This window comes from Oncorhynchus masou, chromosome 1 (genome assembly GCF_036934945.1).
Source record: "Oncorhynchus masou masou isolate Uvic2021 chromosome 1, UVic_Omas_1.1, whole genome shotgun sequence".
Lineage (NCBI taxonomy): Eukaryota > Metazoa > Chordata > Actinopteri > Salmoniformes > Salmonidae > Oncorhynchus > Oncorhynchus masou.
The window spans coordinates 31,518,460-31,536,708 of record NC_088212.1 but is presented as its reverse complement, the minus strand read 5'-3'; the positions used below and the strand labels follow the sequence as shown (position 1 = coordinate 31,536,708).

Sequence of the window (18,249 nt, the reverse complement as noted above, 5' to 3'; positions counted from 1 at the left end):
ATGTATGCTTTTGTCATCCTTGTAATCTCTATAAATCGTGTCACCATCTGATCATGGTAATCTTAATGAACGGCTCATACAGAGACAAGGCATGGGTGTTCTCAGCTCTTATGATATGCTACTGTACTGCTCACAAGGAAAATGTAATGAGGAAAAGATTCCATGGAACCAATGTCAGTACTTACTGTCCTATTACATTACAAACCCCACCAAACTGCTGCTCTAGAAATCCTTGCTCATTATGGCAATGTTTTCAGAGTTCATTATTAAGGGATTTAACTCATGAAGAGACTGAGTAGGGTTGCTTGTATAATAAAATAGTTACAGTGAAGTATTATTTCATTATGTTTCAGCATTTAGTTTCCACATTTTAATCGATTTGAAATTAACCAATCAGGTGTCCAATGAAAAGTTGAAGACCCCCGATAGCCACATACTGGGGTGTGCATAATGGTATACACATACCACACTATGATGATTAGTGGGAAAGCAGATGAATCCAGGGATGAAACAACAATTTATATTCACCAGAAACAGCTACCATCTCATTGTGAACATAAATAATGGCACAAACACCAAAAGCATATATATATTTGAACATGCAGCTAAATGCACATTTACAATGCAGTTACTTCATGACATCTCATGAACAGTTTCAACAGTTGATACAGATTTAATCCACATATTTAATCCACATTGTATCTATTTATTTAAATGATACTGATGCTTAGGGAACATGCATTGCTTTATTATTCTTATTCCATTACTTCCTACTTTATTATGTCATATACACAAATCTAAGTTAATCATGTTCCCACCCATACACCTACAGGTAATAGAACATCATTTTGTGGATTGACATGATGGGATGATTGACTCTCAACAGGCAATGTGTGGTGGATGTGATGAGCTTTACGAAGTACAAACTTAGTCTTTACGAACGGTCTGATAAATGCAATAGGTAGGGCGTAAAGGTGTGTGTTGTGTGTCTAGGACGGCAAGTTGAGATAGTTTTGTCAATGGGAAACCGGTGAAGATAGAGGGTGATGATTTCAGCACTTCTTCAGGACAAGCCAAAACACCGGGTGAGTCCTCTCCTGGGCTCACCCAGCAGATGAACCGAAGTGTCGAGCTGCACCCACCTATTTCAACCGCAGGCCAAAAGCATGCTGGGTATCTGGGTAGCTTAAGAACTGATCTGTGTTGAAGAGACGCATGCAGAGTCAAAGGAGGAAGCAACAGTAGGGTTACGGGAATGGAACACACTACTAGTGTTGTCTACTGTAACCTACTCTAGGACTCTAAAAGGTCTATATCAAAATGGTGGTTTTACCGTGAGCATCAAAGAACTCCTCTTCTGAGCTGTCATCGGAGTCTCGTGCTATGCTCTGCATCCTCCATTCAGAGAGGCTGTGGCGTGATGGGCTCGCTGAAACAGAGGGCAACAAACCGTACCGCTGTTATTTTTTCTTTTCTTTCAATTTTACCCCCTTTTCGTGGTATCCAAGTGTTAGTAGTTACTATCTTGTCTCATCGCTACAACTCCCGTACGGGCTTGGGAGAGACGAAGGTCGAAAGCCATGCGTCCTCCGATACACAACCCAACCAAGCCGCACTGCTTCTTAACACAGCGCGCATCCAACCCGGAAGCCAGCCGCACCAATGTGTTGGAGGGAACACCGTGCATGCACCTGACGACCTTGGTTAGCGTGCACTGCGCTCGGCCCACCACAGGAGTCGCTGGTGCGCGATGAGACAAGGATATCCCTACCGGCCAAACCCTCCCTAACCCGGACGACGCTAGGCCAATTGTGCATCGCTCCACGGACCTCCCGGTCGCGGCCGGCTGCGACAGAGCCTGTGCGCAATCCCAGAGTCTCTGGTGGCACAGCTAGCGCTGCGATGCAGTGCCCTAGACCGCTGCGCCACCCGGGAGGCCCACCGTTGTTATTTTAAGACCCAACTGCATCATATTCCCACTGACGCGCACACACACACTCTCTGTTATACTTGACTTAATCACAGATCAATTGCTCAGTGGTCAGGAGGGGGCGTGAAGAGTGGAGTCCAACATAACACAGACACACTGACAGTCAATTACCACACAGAAATATCTCTTTGAAGGCCTGGCTGGCCCATGCTGGATGCTCATGGGCTAGGGAGCGCAGCTGTGCCTGTCAGCCCAGAGAGGGGAGCAGCAGAGGTGGAGCGGAGGGTCAGTGTGAAGAGAGTCAGCCTCCTCTAGCCTGTGATGTCAATACTGCTGCTATAAATAGCCCAGGAGAGTGCAGTAGAGGGGGATAATAGTAGTAATGGGGGAAAAATGTCTATACAGTTACATATCGGGAAATTATCTTTGACGATATATCGTAACTTATAGACAAAAACGCAATTTTATTTTTGCGCTAGCTGGCTGTACCTGCACCAAAACTCGTTTTCTCATGGCTCTCTCTTGTACTTCTGCAGCTGACACATAGTGAACAATGTGTTTGGAACATTGAGTTGCAATAAAATCACAGTACCAAATAGCAATACATATCGTGCCGGCACCGAAGTATCGTGATAATATCGCATCGTGAGGTCCCTGGCCCTAGGTAATAAGGGGTGAAATAAGGCTGACTGGCAGAGAGAGAGGTTCCAGGTGGCAGGCAGGATTCTGACTGGTGCTTAAAGGTGGGGATGGGGGTTGTACTATCTGTAGGAGAGGAGTTTGTCCTGTTTATTGAACAGGCAGGTACGCAAAATCTGGATAAAGCAGGGGCAGTAGTTGTGTAGATACAGCACCTAGATACATACTCAATAACACATGATGTCTGTACACCACCTGCTTGTTAAACAGTCCAATATCTCCAAACGGATACAGATGATTGGGCTCAAACATCTCACCTCCTCTCTTGGATGAGCGGGAGGATCTGGAGGAGGTGGACCACTGCTTGGTGAGCCCTGCTCGTTTTGTTTGGAGAGTGTCTCCCCCGCCCCCTGCACTGACCACCTCAGTTTCTAAGGAGCTAATGGTATCTTTGGCCTCCTGGTTCTTGTCTGGGGATGAAGCAGCACCATTGGCCTCGATGGCCTCCTCTGCCTGGCTGAACTGGGCCATCTTCTGGGCCAGGGCCAGCTGGGTCTCAAGCTCCAGCTGTCTGATGTCCTCAATGGTCAGGCCGTACCACTCATCCTGCCAGCACCAGGCCTGCCGGTGGGCCCGCACCATCACCTTCCTCAGCCCTGAGGAAGGGGAGGGGAGATTGTTTTAGACACGCAGCACTGGAAAACATCAGTGCATCCCACCTGGCCACCCCCTCCAACATATTGACACTATTTCAGCTGAAGTTTGCTAGCTAAACTAGTCAGCAGCAGCATGCCTGTAGTATGGGAATACTACTTCTCTTGGACCAAGCAGTCATATAGCCAGCACCGGGGAAGGGATATATTAAGGTATTGTTCATAGTACTCTTTCAACGCCTAATCGCATCTCATACGCACCTACATCATGGATGAAGCGCTCGATCTTGGACTGCATGCCCCAGTAGCGGAACTCCACCTTGCACAGTTTGTAAGCACACATGATGGGCGTCTTCCCCGGGTTGTTGTTGTACTCCTCGATCCAGTCCTCCTGCAGAGGGCCTCTCTTGGTCTTGTCTGACCTGTAGATCCGAGGGTCCTCCTCTTGCATGTACTCATGTGGGGGGATGGGATCTTTGACAATGTCGATGGGGTCTGCAAGAGAGTCTGATGTGAACAAGTGCTAAAAATAACATGTACATATGAGCAGGTGGGTTGTTGGGGTGTCCACATTTCCCTACATGACATAGCCAGTCGTTTATGGCTGTTGGTCGAAACAAAATTGTTTAATAACCAAGTTATTTTGACACGTTAATTAAATCTAGGACACTTAATAGTATACACTGGATTTGGTATTTCTAGGACAAACCTTTTCTCTGTCATTCATGACATCTCAGGAACACTGGCAATGAATTGTGTAAATTGGGTCACTGCATGCCCTCAAACCATGAGCATCTGAGCAGCGTGACAGCCTCTCTGTTGCCGCCAACAACAGCAGGAAAACAGCTGCAGTGGTAGCAAACGGCCACCAGTGGGCCTCTACTCTACTGGCTGCTGTGTGAACCCAGGAGCTTCCCTCTAACCCTTGTGGGGGTCATGTGTCAGGAAGCCCTCAATACTAATCATGACTATTTAAAACAAGACCAATTACATAGGTCTGTCATTTTGCAAGTTGTCCATTGTGAGAAAAAACTTCACCATCTAACATTGCTGTCAATTTGGACACTATGGTCTGAGGCTATAGTGTCCTTCTAATCTCCCACTATTTGTCCCAGACTGGCACCACAGGTTCTTACCCAGAGTCCTTAGCCTCTTCTCGACTGGGGACATGTTGAAGACGTCTGGCTGGTTCCCTGTGTCTGGCTTATAGTACGTCTCAATGTCAATGGAGAACTTCTCAACAAAGGGACAGGTGTACCTGGAGGAGAAAGGACAGCAAGCTTAGAGGTCACAGTAATAAATAACCACAATATGTTGACCTGGACACACTATATACTCACAGGGAAATGATTGGTGGAAACATCTTGATGTCTCTGTTATTGAGTGGGTTCTTTGTTAAATGATGGGCAGGCCCAAAATATGCCTACATGGCAAGAGTTAGCTACTGCTGGTCTTTGTCTCTGTCTGTCACTCTCAATCTTTCTCACCCGCACTCTCTCTCTGCGTTTCTGGCTCCAGGCGAGGTGTAGAGGTGCTAGCCCTGCCCATCTCTCAGTCGTCTGCAGCAGAGCTGTCACTGCTTTGATAAATGTGTCAGCAGATGGCTCCAGTCTATCAGTACCTTGACAGTGTTTTCAAGGAGAGCTTCTCATTTCAGCAGCCTCACGCCTGCGGCTCTGCCCAGGCCCCAGACAGACAGACACTAAGACTGGGGGGGGGGGTCATCAACTCTTATTGACAGGCTGGCTAGCAGAGCTCCTGACCTGAAGACTGTCCATGTCTTGGTTGGCACGCTCAGCAGTGTTCTGACAACTGCTCTGGAATATTTGCTTGGCTCTTTATTTGGCTCTTAGTAACAGTTTTTTCCTGAAGGGACAGATTGGATAAACAATCACTCCATTATGGATAAGGCTTGACGTTGAGTATACGCTTAAGGGAAACCGTCTCATCATACTGTACTGAAGGGGTTGCCGTCTCAACATGCTAAGCTTTTCCTGTGGAAGTGGGGGAGGCTCCCTGACTGTATAGGTGTATAAGGGTAGTACTTCTCTGTGTGGGGTGTAAGGGTGGTATGCCTGTGTGCGTGGGGGTGTAAGGGTGGTACTCCTGTAGGTGGCAGTAGTCTCACACCTTGTGCGGGTGTAGGGGTAGGCGTTCCAGGACTCCTCCTCCACCCGGAGCGCTGCCTTGGGCAGGATGGAGCGGAACCAGCTGGGGATGTGCATGCCGATGTGGTAAACCTTGTGGGTGTACTGGCCGATTCCCCCTGGGCCGTCATCGTACGGCTTGTTCTCCAGGATCTCTACTCCGCTGCCCTCGCCACAGGTCTCATCCCGGCTCTTTTTCTGTTCAGATCAGAAAAGATTTTCAGTGAGGGGTTAGGTGAGGAAGCATAGGTCAAAAGGTTAAATGAGGACTGAAAATCAGGTTAAACCATGGAGGTCAGGAGAAGCACACTGCTGGAAAGGCAACAACGAGTCAAGTGTGGCATCCCCCTAAACCCAAAACTGCTACAAATGTTGTTTTCATGAATCTAAAAGACACAGATGATGTGGTCATTTAGCTTCAACAGAATCGGTGAATCACCAAGACATGATGTTGCTTGAGTACCAGATTTCATTAGCCTCAAGGCTGTTTCTAGTAGGTCTAGAAAGCACCAGGTCTGTTATTTCACTTGTTACATAGGCGGCACACAAAAGGTTTTCTGCCATAAAACTAATGCTTGAACAAACTCTACCCTGCTGGTAAAGTTCCAGACAGCTGATAGTTGTAAACACACCATGTCATGACTCATGTGTGGACAATAACCATTGCATCCAGGTATGACCTAAACTGCTTAGTCAGCAGAGTTGGCCAGCCAGCTCAGTGAAAAACACCTTTCCCATATTCACATTCCAGGTACACCACAGAAAGGGGGGAGAGTGGGGGGCTGAAAGGAGACGTCATAGGGGACTAAATGGTTGGATGACTTTACTTTTCAAACATAATGCAGTGAGATCCACCAGGGAGAGGCTTCATGATGTAAACATGAGGGAAACAAGAGTGCCAAAGGTACACTAGGTAACAGAGTCCAAGTGCTGAGGATGCTGAAAACTTGAGGAGCAAAGGGCAAGGACTACAGTACAACATTTCCAGAGAGGCTGAGTTAATAATAGAGTCAACATGTAAATGTAATGCCTGAGCCACTTATATTCTCCACTTTGAAACTCTGATACATGTATTTGACTAATTACAGACAGCATTACCGGCATGGAGAAGGAGAGCAGGATAGTGAAGGAGAGCAGGGTAGTGAAGGAGAGCAGGATAGTGAAGGAGAGCAGGATAGTGAAGGAGAGCAGGGTAGTGAAGGAGAGCAGGGTAGTGAAGGAGAGCAGGGTAGTGAAGGAGAGCAGGGTAGTGAAGGAGAGCAGGGTAGTGAAGGAGAGCAGGGTAGTGAAGGAGAGCAGGATAGTGAAGGAGAGCAGGATAGTGAAGGAGCACAGGCAGTAAATCAGTGGTATGGTGGGGAGATGAGATGGTGAGTGAGGTGTCCAGCCCTCAAGCCCTCATTACCTCTGACAGGTCATTCATTAGCCACCCACCCTGCTCTCAACAGCTCCACAGACACAGCTCCAGACACCGCACCACAGACACCGCACCACAGACACCGCACCACAGACACCGCACCACAGACACCGCACCACAGACACCGACTGAATAACTGCTCTTTCCATGACATAGACTAACCAGGTGAATCCAGGTGAAAGCTATGATCCTTTAGTGATGTCACTTATTAAATCCACTTCAAATCAGTTTAGATGAAGGGGAGGAGACAGATTAAAGAAGGATTTTTAAGCTTTGAGACAATTTAGACATGGATTATGTACAGTAAAATGCAATAAAATGCAAATTAATTACTTAATCATACAATGTGATTTTCTGTATTTTTGTTTTAGATTCTGTCTCTCACAGTTGAAGTGTACCTATGATAAAAATTACAGACCTCTACATGCTTTGTAAGTAGGAAAACCTGCAAAATAGGCAGTGTATCAAATACTTGTTCTCCCCACAGTATGTGTGCCATTCAGAGGTTGACTGGGCAAGACAAAAGATTGAGGTGCCTTTGAACAGGGTTTCCATGGGTATCAAGACTGGCCCACCACCCAAAGGACATCCAACCAACTGAAGAAAGCATTGGAGTCAACATCCCCGTGGAATGCAACTCAATATTAGGAAGGTGTTCATAATATTTTGTACACTCAGTGTATACATACACACACACACACACACACACACACACACACTGAGAGAGAAGCTCAAAAACACTCCCCAAAGCATACAGTATAGGCCAATGTACGCACAGCTGCGCACACACACACGCCCACAGCCAGACGCTTACACAAACGGACATACTGTAGTGTGTATACACCCACACACATGCAAGGCACTTCATTAGCCTGCTGACAGGTGCCTGTGGCCTGTGAGCCTGTGTGCCACTGGCCAGTATCAATCCTGCTCTCCTGCTAGAGGTTGGCTCTTGGTGCTCTGCATCTCACAAGAAACCATCAGGAAGATAAAAAATCTGGCAGGTAGCCTAACGGTTAAGAGCGCTGGGCCAGTAACCTAAGGGTCTCTGGTTTGAAGCCGAAAAGGTGAAAAATCTGTTGTTGTGCCCTTGAGTAAGGCACCAAACCCTAATTGCTCCTGTAAGTTGATCTGGATAAGAGCGTCTGCTAAATGACTAAAATTGAAATATAAAAAGGAACCTATTAACCAGAAACAGGTTGAATCAACATGGGTTCTACATCATTTCAACTAAAACGTTCAATATGATGGTGTTGAATCAACATGGAAGACTGATTGGACTTGCAAAACATCATCAACGTAAGGGAATTGTCTTTTTTTCCCACCCAACCTTTTACCTTAATCCAATGACATGGTGAATCTTTTAGTTGATTTGACATAGAATTCACATTAGTTGACAGTTGACAACCAAATGTAAAAACTTGACGTTGAACAGACGTCAGTGCCCAGTGGGAATAGGCCTAATTTTCTGGTTGGATCGGTGTGTCAACCATAAAGGGTCTCGAACAAAACTGAAACAAAGCAAAAGGAAGGGAATGCAGGCAGGGGTAAGTCATTGCTATTTCAATGTCTTTCCTCATGGTTTTGACAGGCTTCCAGGAGCTCAACCCAAACAGAAAGAGTAAGTAAGTAACGAATAATTACATTCAGGAAGGAAGGAAGCAACATTATATGAAGCTATTCAGGAAGGACTAAGTATAAAGGACAGTCTGTCATTAAACTATCTGTTGGTGTGGAGTGATTTGTGCTTTTTGAGGTAAGTTTCGGTATTTTTTATATATATTTTTTTACATTAAATGCACTTTGCATTACGTGGGTTGAATGCTGTAACGACACAGGATAAAACTATTTTAAAAAGTCCCCTCTTGATCGCGCATTCTTCTGCCTCTTGTGTAGCAGGCGTAAAATAAACATAGGCCGGACATGTAGCCGCAGATTATGGATTATGGATTTTGGTAAGAGTAGGTAATGATCACGTTTTCTGTGCTAAACTATGTAGAACAGCTCCCTTCTACATCGCACAGTTCAGGCATGATCGGATTTATCTCTACAGAAACTGCAGCCCAGCGTGCACATTGAGCTCACAGAAGAAAAGTAAATAATGGAATTCAAATATTTAACCGACATCAGTCAATTAGTTGTTTAGAAACGGAAAATAACCGAAATGCTGGTTAAATCGCTCAGCTCTGCTTTCTGTTCAGCTTCCTCACAACTACCTGGCTGGCTGTATTGACTGGAGGACAGCATTATATCCTGGTACATGCCATATGGTATCAAATCAGGGAGACATATTTCCTGTTGAGAAGGTTCTCACTTTTCTGAAAGAGCAATATGATGGGTAGTGATTAAACGCGGGAGGGGGGAGGAAGAGAGCGAGAGAGAGTGCCGACTTAATTTCACTTACACCCTGCATTTGTGATATCTTTGTAAATTTAAGTCGCGATAATGAATTCACAATTAACTATCAATTAAGGAGGCAGCGTGATTAAGTATGAAGATAAATGAGACAGCAGTGTGGAACATGGAGTCAGGAGGAGTCTGGCCGGCTGGAGTGACAATATTCATACAGTACAGAGAAGAGTTTAAAATTGTACTGAGAGGCCCAGGCAGGCTTGAGCCAATATGCTTACACTGGGGATGAGTCAGGGACCAGCATGCTGCCTGAGGTTGCCCTAGCAACATACACTAATGAAGACAGGGTATCCACACTCTCCCCAAAGTATTTGACTCTCAGTTTCTTCCCTCTTCTCTCCCCCTCTGTATCTCTCTCCTACTCATCCCCTGTTTTCCCCTCCATTCTCCCCACTGTTTCTTCTCTCACGCCGCACTCTCTCTCGAACAAACCCTGACTGCCGGCACGCTGCTGATGTCATGGTTACCATGGTCACGGAAACTTCACACCAGCGAGAGAGCGAGGCAGCACAGAGAAGGCTGAGGTCAGGGGGACACGTAACTATGGGTCACTGATCCAACCAGACAATTTAACACCATCCCTCCTCCATCCCTTTCCTGCCTGCCTCAGATTGTTAACAACCCATCCATGTGGCTTACCTCTGTTCACTTTGCTGAGGTTTACAATGTGCTTACGGCACTGGCCCAGAATCAATGGCTCTGCAGCTCAACCCCATTTGTTAGAAATGACTGATCAGCCTTACTTCCTGCTAGTGTCAAAGCCCTTCCTCTGATAAAGTCCAATTAAAACATGTCTAGTACAAGTCCACACACCTGGATCATGTAGAGCTGGGCGATGCGGTATTCGTCCACGCTCATTGGCATTGGGATCCGATACTCCTTGATCAGCATGGTGAGTTTGGGGTGGGGGGAGAGGGGTCAGAAGGAGGGGGAGGGACAGAGGGAGGGGAGGGGGGCTGGAGGTGGGAGGGACTGGGGGGCTTCTATGTGTGGCTCGTCAATTCACTGCTGGCGTCCTCATCGGTGGTGCCTGTGGACGAAAGGAGAGACATAATGGTAACATAAATGAACAGTTAACAGCAACTGATGATTTTGTCCTGTGTGGCTCAGTTGGTAGAGCATGGCGCTTGCAACACCAGGGTTGTGGGTTCAATTCCCACGGGAGACTAGTACGGAAAAGTATGAAAATGTATGCACTCACTATAAGAGTGTCTGCTACATTACTCAAATGTAAAGTCAACAGATTCTAGGTGGTAGTTGGTCAGAGTGGGTAAAGTTAGCCTGCAGTGGGTCTTGAAAAACAGACCTCTTAAAACACACAAAGAAAATAAAATCCACGATCTAGGAACTTTCTTAAAGCAGATTCCACAGAATGAATCCATAAATAACAAAACCATTCCGCAAGCCTCAAGGCTACAACAGTGCGGCTGCAAAGAACAAAAGTTCAAAATCCTAACCAAAAATACCTGTATTCAAAAACAGTCCTTCGCCTTAGGCAGTGAAATCCCTCTATTTTCACAACTAAGGACATAAAATGTAATTCTCAACTGGCTCACACCCAGATAGACAGAAATGTATGAAAGGAAAGATTGAATCTTCGGGGGTATTTCGCTCAGTATGGAGCGGTGTCATTCGCTCAGATCCACAGCTCCTTTCTGAGGGAGATTATAAACTCCACTCCATCCAACAGTGGTCTTCCTGCACGTCTCAGATCCCAGGAAGGCCCCCCCCAACCCTGGGCTCAGTTCTTATATACCCCAGTCCAGAGCCAGCGGGCGGGGGCACGCACCTGACCGCCACACAGGACCAGAGTGTGGAGAACAGCCAAGCCTCTAAACACCTCAGCACCACATGCCAAGAGCCAGCCTCTCTCCCAGACCTGTTGCTCGATCACGTTGGGGGCTCATTCAGCATAAGAGGGATTACACCCGCTGGAAGTGGGGGGCATTGCATCATTTCCTCAGAGCCCCTTATGCATGTATGCAGCTTAACAGTCATTACTATGTGGAATTATGCATATCATAATGTTATGTTTAACAGTGTGGTCAGAGACTGAGACAGAGTGTACTGTATCTAGCTGGACCCTTAGGGCAGAACAACACCTGATGACTACACCGAAACACAACACTGAGCTCTGGTCAAAACACAGTTCCTCATTCTAGGTCCTCACTGGCAACCATGTGTCAATAATCCAACTGAATTGTAACTAAATTGTCTATATAATGCAATCACAGATCTGTATTATCATACCATTATCATGTATTATCATACCCTCCAGTTAGTCTCCAGGATCTGTATTCACTGCCTTAGATTGTTTCCACTGATCCAATCCCTTTTCCCTATTCTCCTGAAGCCTAACCTTGGGAGAGCAGAGCACAGAGCAGAGTGCAGGCCTGACGCTGGCAGCCCATGGTCATCCACGAGTGATTACCCCAGCATTGCATAACCATAGCAATCCCCCCAATAGCAGCAACTGTGGTCCTCTCTGGCTCTCAGCCATTCCATCTAATCATGCTAATATTCCCACTGCGTCACTCATCCACTGAACAAAGGCTGGCTTTGAGAGAGGCTCCTAGTGACGCCGCCTGCCACGCTCAGGTCCTCGACCTGTCGAGAGCTCCCACCACCCCCCCTCCCCCCCACTTAACCCGTTAAAGGTGAGTGACGCACCACTAGAATACAGAGGACACGGAGGGGACCCATCCAGGTCGACATAGACACTTCTACATCAACACTTAACAGTGATTGAGAGGCAGGCAACACTGGCTAACAGTGTGGGAGGTCTGTGCAGTTTTAAATCTCTTCCTCCTCCGCTATCTCTTTCTATTCTCCACACAGCGGCCTGCTCTAGATGGGACGACACATCCACAAAAGCAGAGCGGAACATCGTGCTCCGCTTAAAATAACCACTCTCCTGGGAAACACTGGAGATAAAAGTAGGCTAGAGAGGGCTACAGAGGAGGCAGGGGCACAGGAGGGAGCCCAGGGGGGTGCAGAAGGACATGCCCACGTTGTTTGGTACTGTAGATACAGAATCGAATACAGACCACCACTCATAATGCTGACACGCCTGAAGCTGAACAGGTAATTACAATGTAAAAGGACCCATGAGCACCAACATGTGAAGTCCATAGGAGCATGTCAAATCTGGTGTCAAATAAAAGCTAAGAGTATCTATATTTTTGATAAGGTATATATATACGTTTTTCACCATTTTCTATCCTTAATGTCGAGGACTAAGCAAAGGCTTTGATTTCTGGTCAAATGGATCAAAAAGGAATCTTAGAAAACATCTAGCCTTGATTTCAACATCCACCAAAGTCATTTTTTGGCACGTTCCACCCCGGCTTTAATTTCAAGGTCCACAGATGTAGAGTTTTGGTCCAGCCTGGACCAGAGTTTGGCTCAATTCAGAAATGAATTGAGAATGCCTCAAATTCCATTTAAATTCTTGAATTTGAATTGAAAGAGTAAACAGGATACAGAATTGCAATTTAAATTTGAATTAAATAAAATATAATTTAATTCAGTGAAATTTAATTACAATGCCTCTATTTTATATTACGAGTAGTCTACACAAATATACACATAAAACATTAATGTTGTTAAATACATGCATATAAAATATTGTTTAAACAATCAACTTAAACTGAATGATCAAAGAAAACAGAACTGCAAGCGAATATTTGAAGTTATTATATTTCATTAATCAGTTACATTTTGTTCAATATGGGAGGGATACTACATTTCCCAGAATGCATTTTGTTTAACCCTCAAGTTGACCCTGTGGCCTTCAAAAAGAAGCCAAACTAAGAAAAGGGTTGGCGGATATATAATTGGCTATTGAGGTTTAAAAGAACATTGTGTCCAGAGAAAAGCTATATATTCTTTGGTAACTGGAAGTGTGTCAGATTCTGTCAGATTCAATGAAACTCATGTTCTATGACTGAATGGAATTTACTTTGAATTACACGGAATTCAATTCTAACTAGTGTCACTCAAATTCTACATCCTGTGGGGTGTGGCCAATTTAATTCAAACTCATGAGTTGAATGGGAGTCAATTCCAAAATTGAGCCAAACCCTGGTCCGGACTGTCCTTGATTTGGCCCATACATAGACATCCATGATTGGTTCAGATTTGTCCTGGTCCAAACCGGACCTAATCTGAACAAATCATAGATGTCTGTTTCACAAGTAGAGTACAGTACTTCAGTAGAGTAGAGCACAGTACAGTAAAAAAAAGTTGAGCAGATTATAGTTCAGTATAGTACACTAAATTAGAGCACAGTAGAGTAAAAAAAGTTGAGTAGAACATAGTCCAATACAGTCATGTACAGTAGAATAGAGTACACAGTAGAGCACACTAGTTGCATACACTATAATGTACTGTATTGTACTGAACCATACTCTACTGAACTAGACGGAACTCTACTGCTGTGCTGTATTATACTGTACTCAGAGTTCTACCATGCTGTACTTTGATGTTCTGACTACCCAAATATGTTCTTGTTTGGGGGTGGAGCTCATTAAAATAATAACTAGTGTGTAGAATACCAAAACATGCAAATGAGGAATATTCAGACCCCTTGACTTTTTCCACATTTTGTTAGGTTATAGTCTTGTTGTAATTTTTTAAAATTGAACCTTTGTTTAACTAGGCAAGTCAGTTAAAAACAAATTATTATTTACAACGACGGCCTAGGAACAGTGGGTTAACTGCCTTGTTCAGGGGCAGAATGACAGATTCTTACCTTGTCAGCTCGGGGATTCAATCAAGCAACCTTTCGGTTACTGACCCAATGCTCTAACCACTAGGCTACCTAATCAATCTACAAACAATGCAAAGCCATTTAACTTTTTTTGTGCTAATTTATCAAATAAATAAAAACTGAAATATTACATTTACATTAGTGTCTCCTGACCCCTCCTGTCTCAGCCTCCAGTATTTATGCTGCAGTAGTTTATGTGTCGGGGGGCTGGGGTCAGTTTGTTATATCTGGAGTACCTCTCCTGTCCAATTTGGTGTCCTGTGTGAATCTAAGTGTGCGTTCTCTAATTCTCTCCTTCTCTCTCTCTCTCTTTCTCTCTCTTGGAGGACCTGAGCCCTAGGACCATGCCCCAGGACTACCTGACATGATGACTCCTTGCTGTCCCCAGTCCACCTGGCCGTGCTGCTGCTCCAGTTTCAACTGTTCTGCCTTATTATTATTCGACCATGCTGGTCATTTATGAACATTTGAACATCTTGGCCATGTTCTGTTATAATCTCTACCCGGCACAGCCAGAAGAGGACTGGCCACCCCACATAGCCTGGTTCCTCTAGGTTTCTTCCTAGGTTTTGGCCTTTCTAGGGAGTTTTTCCTAACCACCGTGCTTCTACACTTGCATTGCTTGCTGTTTGGGGTTTTAGGCTGAGTTTCTGTACAGCACTTTGAGATATCAGCTGATATGCGAAAGGCTATATAAATAAATTTGATTTGACATAAATATTCAGACCCTTTACTCAGTACTTTGTTGGGTATGACACTACAAGCACTGCACAGCTTTATTTATTTATTTTTTAATTTTACCTTCTTGTCTCGCCAATTTCGTGGTATCCAATTGTTGTTAGTAATTACTATCTTGTCTCATCGCTACAACTCCCGTATGGGCTCGGGAGAGACGAAGGTCGAAAACCATGAGTCCTCCGAAACAACCCAACCAAGCCGCACTGCTTCTAAACACAGCGCGCCTCCAACCCGGAAGCCAGCCGCACCAATGTGTCGGAGGAAAGACCATGCACCTGGCTACCTTGGTTAGCACGCACTGCGCCCGCCCCGCCACAAGAGTCGCTAGTGCGCGATGAGACAAGGATATCCCTACCGGCGAAACCCTCCCTAACTCGGACAATGCTAGGCCAATTGTGCGTCGCCCCCTGGACCTCCCAGTCGCGGCCGACTGCGACAGAGCCTGGAGTCTCTGGTGGCACAGCTAGCGCTGCGATGCAGTGCCCAAGACCACTGCGCCACCTGGGAGGCCTCTGCACAGCTTTATTTGGAGAGTTTCTCCCATTCTTCTTTGCAGCTCCTCTAAAGCTCTGTCAGGTTGAATGGGGAGTGTTGCTGCACAGCTATTTTCAGGTCTCTAAAATAGCTAAAAACCTGTTTTTGCCTTGCCATTATGGGGTATTGTGCATAGATTACCTGGTTCCTCTCTAGGTTTCTTCCTAGGTTTTGGCCTTTCTAGGGAGTTTTTCCTAGCCACCGTGCTTCTACACCTGCATTGCTTGCTGTTTGGGGTTTTAGGCTGGGTTTCTGCACAGCACTTTGAGATATCAGCTGATGTAAGAAGGGCTATAGAAATAAATTTGATTGCTGAGGAAATTGTTTTATTTAATCCATTTTAGAATAGGGCTGCAACATAACAAAATATGTTCAACAGGTCAGAATACTTCCCAAAGGCACTGTATACCTTTGTGTACCTATATAGGACATTCATATACATAATTATACATTTTTGTGTAGTACAGATCAGGAACCTGATGAAATTCTGTTATCACAATTCTGGGTGTCAATCCACTTCACTTACGGTAGATCAATAACCAAAATATATTTTCTCTAAGTCAAGGTGACATGTCATAGCCGAAACCCTATTCTTTCTGCAGACAAGAGCTTAATTCAGAGCAGATATTTAACAGTTATTTGGAAAATGTGGTCACATAACAGAATTTAGGTCAAATCCCAATCAGTTTAATAAACTTTGCATCTGCACAGTTCTTCTTCCAAAATTAAAAAAATTAATGTTATTTGTTGGGCATTAAGTTTTAAAGTGAAAAATCTCAGCGCTCATAAAAACAAAAAGTCTCAGCGCAATTCTGTTACTGTGGAATTGCCCAACACTACCTTTCAATCACCCTTTAGCCTGGTTCCACTATGCCAAAACACATGATCTAATCCCTGCAGCTTTGTAATATTGAGCATTGATGAGGAAACAAAAATTGTGAAATCAATTTTCATAACTCCATGCTCTAGTGCTCTTATAGTCAAACTCATAATGATGAAATGGTCCATTGCGACCAATGTCGGTCAACACAGCAGCAGCAGGACTGATTCAATTCAGGCACAAGCCAGGATAATGATTGGGGTTGTGAGAGCCATTTTTTAAGATATTTAATTAAATAGCCTATAGCAAGGGAGGGTGCATACTGGTAAATATATATATTTGTTTTAAATCAGGGTAGCTCATTGAGACCAGGTCTAATTTTCAAATGGGGCAAATTCAACACAAACATTCCAATAATTTAAAAAAACTACAGGTTACAATTTCTAAAATTTCAAAACAATAAATTTTGATATTTAATCAAAACAAATGTATTCTCATTTAACAAATTCAAAATTAGACTCTAAATTGCCCTAGAGGCACCAGGGAATCAAGACGCAGGGAGTTCTGCAGGTTATTCCACAAATTGGGGTCATTAAAACTGAAGGCGGACTTGCAGTCCAGACCCAAGGAACCTCAAGAGTTGAACAGGTTTGGTAACTCATGTTTTCATACTTCAACAACAAAGTTAGGTATGTCAGAAGCGTGTGTAGTAGAACTATGTAAAACAAAAATGGAATAGTGAAGGGATCTATGGGACTTTATCTATGGGATCTATGGGACAACCTTTTGATACAGGATGCAGTGATGCTTATTAAAACTGTCCCGTGATAAAGCACAGGGCACTACGGCATCCAAAGGTTTCAGAGTCGTGGCTGCTGTATTCTGGTAAATGATGTCACCATAGTCAAGAACTGGCAGGAAGGTTGACTGTACAATCTGCTTCCTGCTGTTTAGAGGCAGAATAAGGCAGACACTGTTTAGATGTTATCTAGGGGAAGTGGAACAGGGGGAAATCTACACAGAGGAGAGTGTGTAAAAGATTGGGCTGTGTTTTAAACTCAAAGAAGACAGCCCTTGGCTCTAAACCCATCAGCCCTTGAATAACGTTTTACATCGTCACATCCGAGTGTACGTTAAAATGTCCCTTGCCCAAGCTAGGGAGAGTGATGATCGCTGAGGCAACGTCCTTGAAGGTGACCTTAAAAACAACCAACCTAAAGCTATTAATGTAATGTTACCTAGAAAGCATTTCTAGCTAGCACTCATGTCAGGTAGATAGCTACAGTTAAAAAAAAGGTGGCGCTACAAAGTATTAACTTAAGGGGGCTGAATAATGTTGCACGCCCAATTTTTCAATTTTTGATTTGTTAAAAAAAGTTTGAAATATCCAATAAATGTCGTTCCACTTCATGATTGTGTCCCACTTGTTGTTGATTCTTCACAAAAAAATACAGTTTTATATCTTTTATATCTGAAGCCTGAAATGTATATAAATATCTATCTAGAGATATGTGTGTGTATATGTATATGTATACATACATACACATATACACACACACACACTGTTTTTAAAGTATTCGCCCCTTCAACTTTGCTGAAATGCCAAAATTCAGGCTTCAAACATAAAGATATAAAACTGTATTTTTTTGTGAAGAATCAATATATATATAGTTCGACATGTGACTACAGTTTGCATTGAATTGTGGGTCATATTAACCCCGCAAGTGACCAAAGTTGTTCACTCGCTCCCTCCAGCTAAATCCAGGGCTGAGGGGGCAACGTTAGTAAATTGGACCTCCACTTAAGACGGCAATCAAACTGCATCCGGTTCGATTGGGATTCACCTAAGGGAAAGTGGATGGGCAAGGGCTGAGGGGGTAAAAATAACGTGTTTGGGCTGCAGCCAAAGTATTTGAGTCACCACCCAAATGGACAAATCTAGGCCTACTTCTCTAGTGCTATTTGATGAAACACACCCTCTCACACCCACAGATGCTAATGCAGTCTTGAATACTTTAACACGCACACTGACAGAAACATACAGTATTCTGCCATGCTCAAAAACACACTGCTGACTGTTCAGCAGTCAAGACAAAGGAGAGGAAGGCCCCTGTGTCCTTGTCCCTACAGACCTCCGCTGTCAGAAAAAGTGAGTGAGTGATAAGGTATGAGAGAAAGAGAGATGGAT

The 18,249-nt window shown here is 44.5% G+C and overlaps 1 protein-coding gene across 6 annotated transcripts in view; it reads right to left on the bottom strand.

The window, feature by feature from the left end:
• Positions 1–18,249, bottom strand: part of LOC135541965 (membrane-associated phosphatidylinositol transfer protein 2-like) — a 75,507-nt gene that overhangs the window by 17,836 nt on the left and 39,422 nt on the right. For 5 of the 6 annotated variants that reach the window (XM_064968497.1, XM_064968530.1, XM_064968513.1 and 2 more), the window contains exons 2-7: positions 10,012–10,228; positions 5,353–5,567; positions 4,359–4,480; positions 3,484–3,717; positions 2,887–3,225; positions 1,334–1,429 (exon numbers count right to left, since the gene is read on the bottom strand). In XM_064968497.1, coding sequence (XP_064824569.1) covers positions 1,334–1,429; positions 2,887–3,225; positions 3,484–3,717; positions 4,359–4,480; positions 5,353–5,567; positions 10,012–10,089 — 1,084 coding nt within the window. In that variant the 5' untranslated portion in view covers positions 10,090–10,228. Of the gene's footprint in view, positions 1–1,333; positions 1,430–2,886; positions 3,226–3,483; positions 3,718–4,358; positions 4,481–4,562; positions 4,654–5,352; positions 5,568–10,011; positions 10,229–18,249 lie in introns of those variants that run through there. The other variant, XM_064968521.1, reaches the window with a different exon arrangement.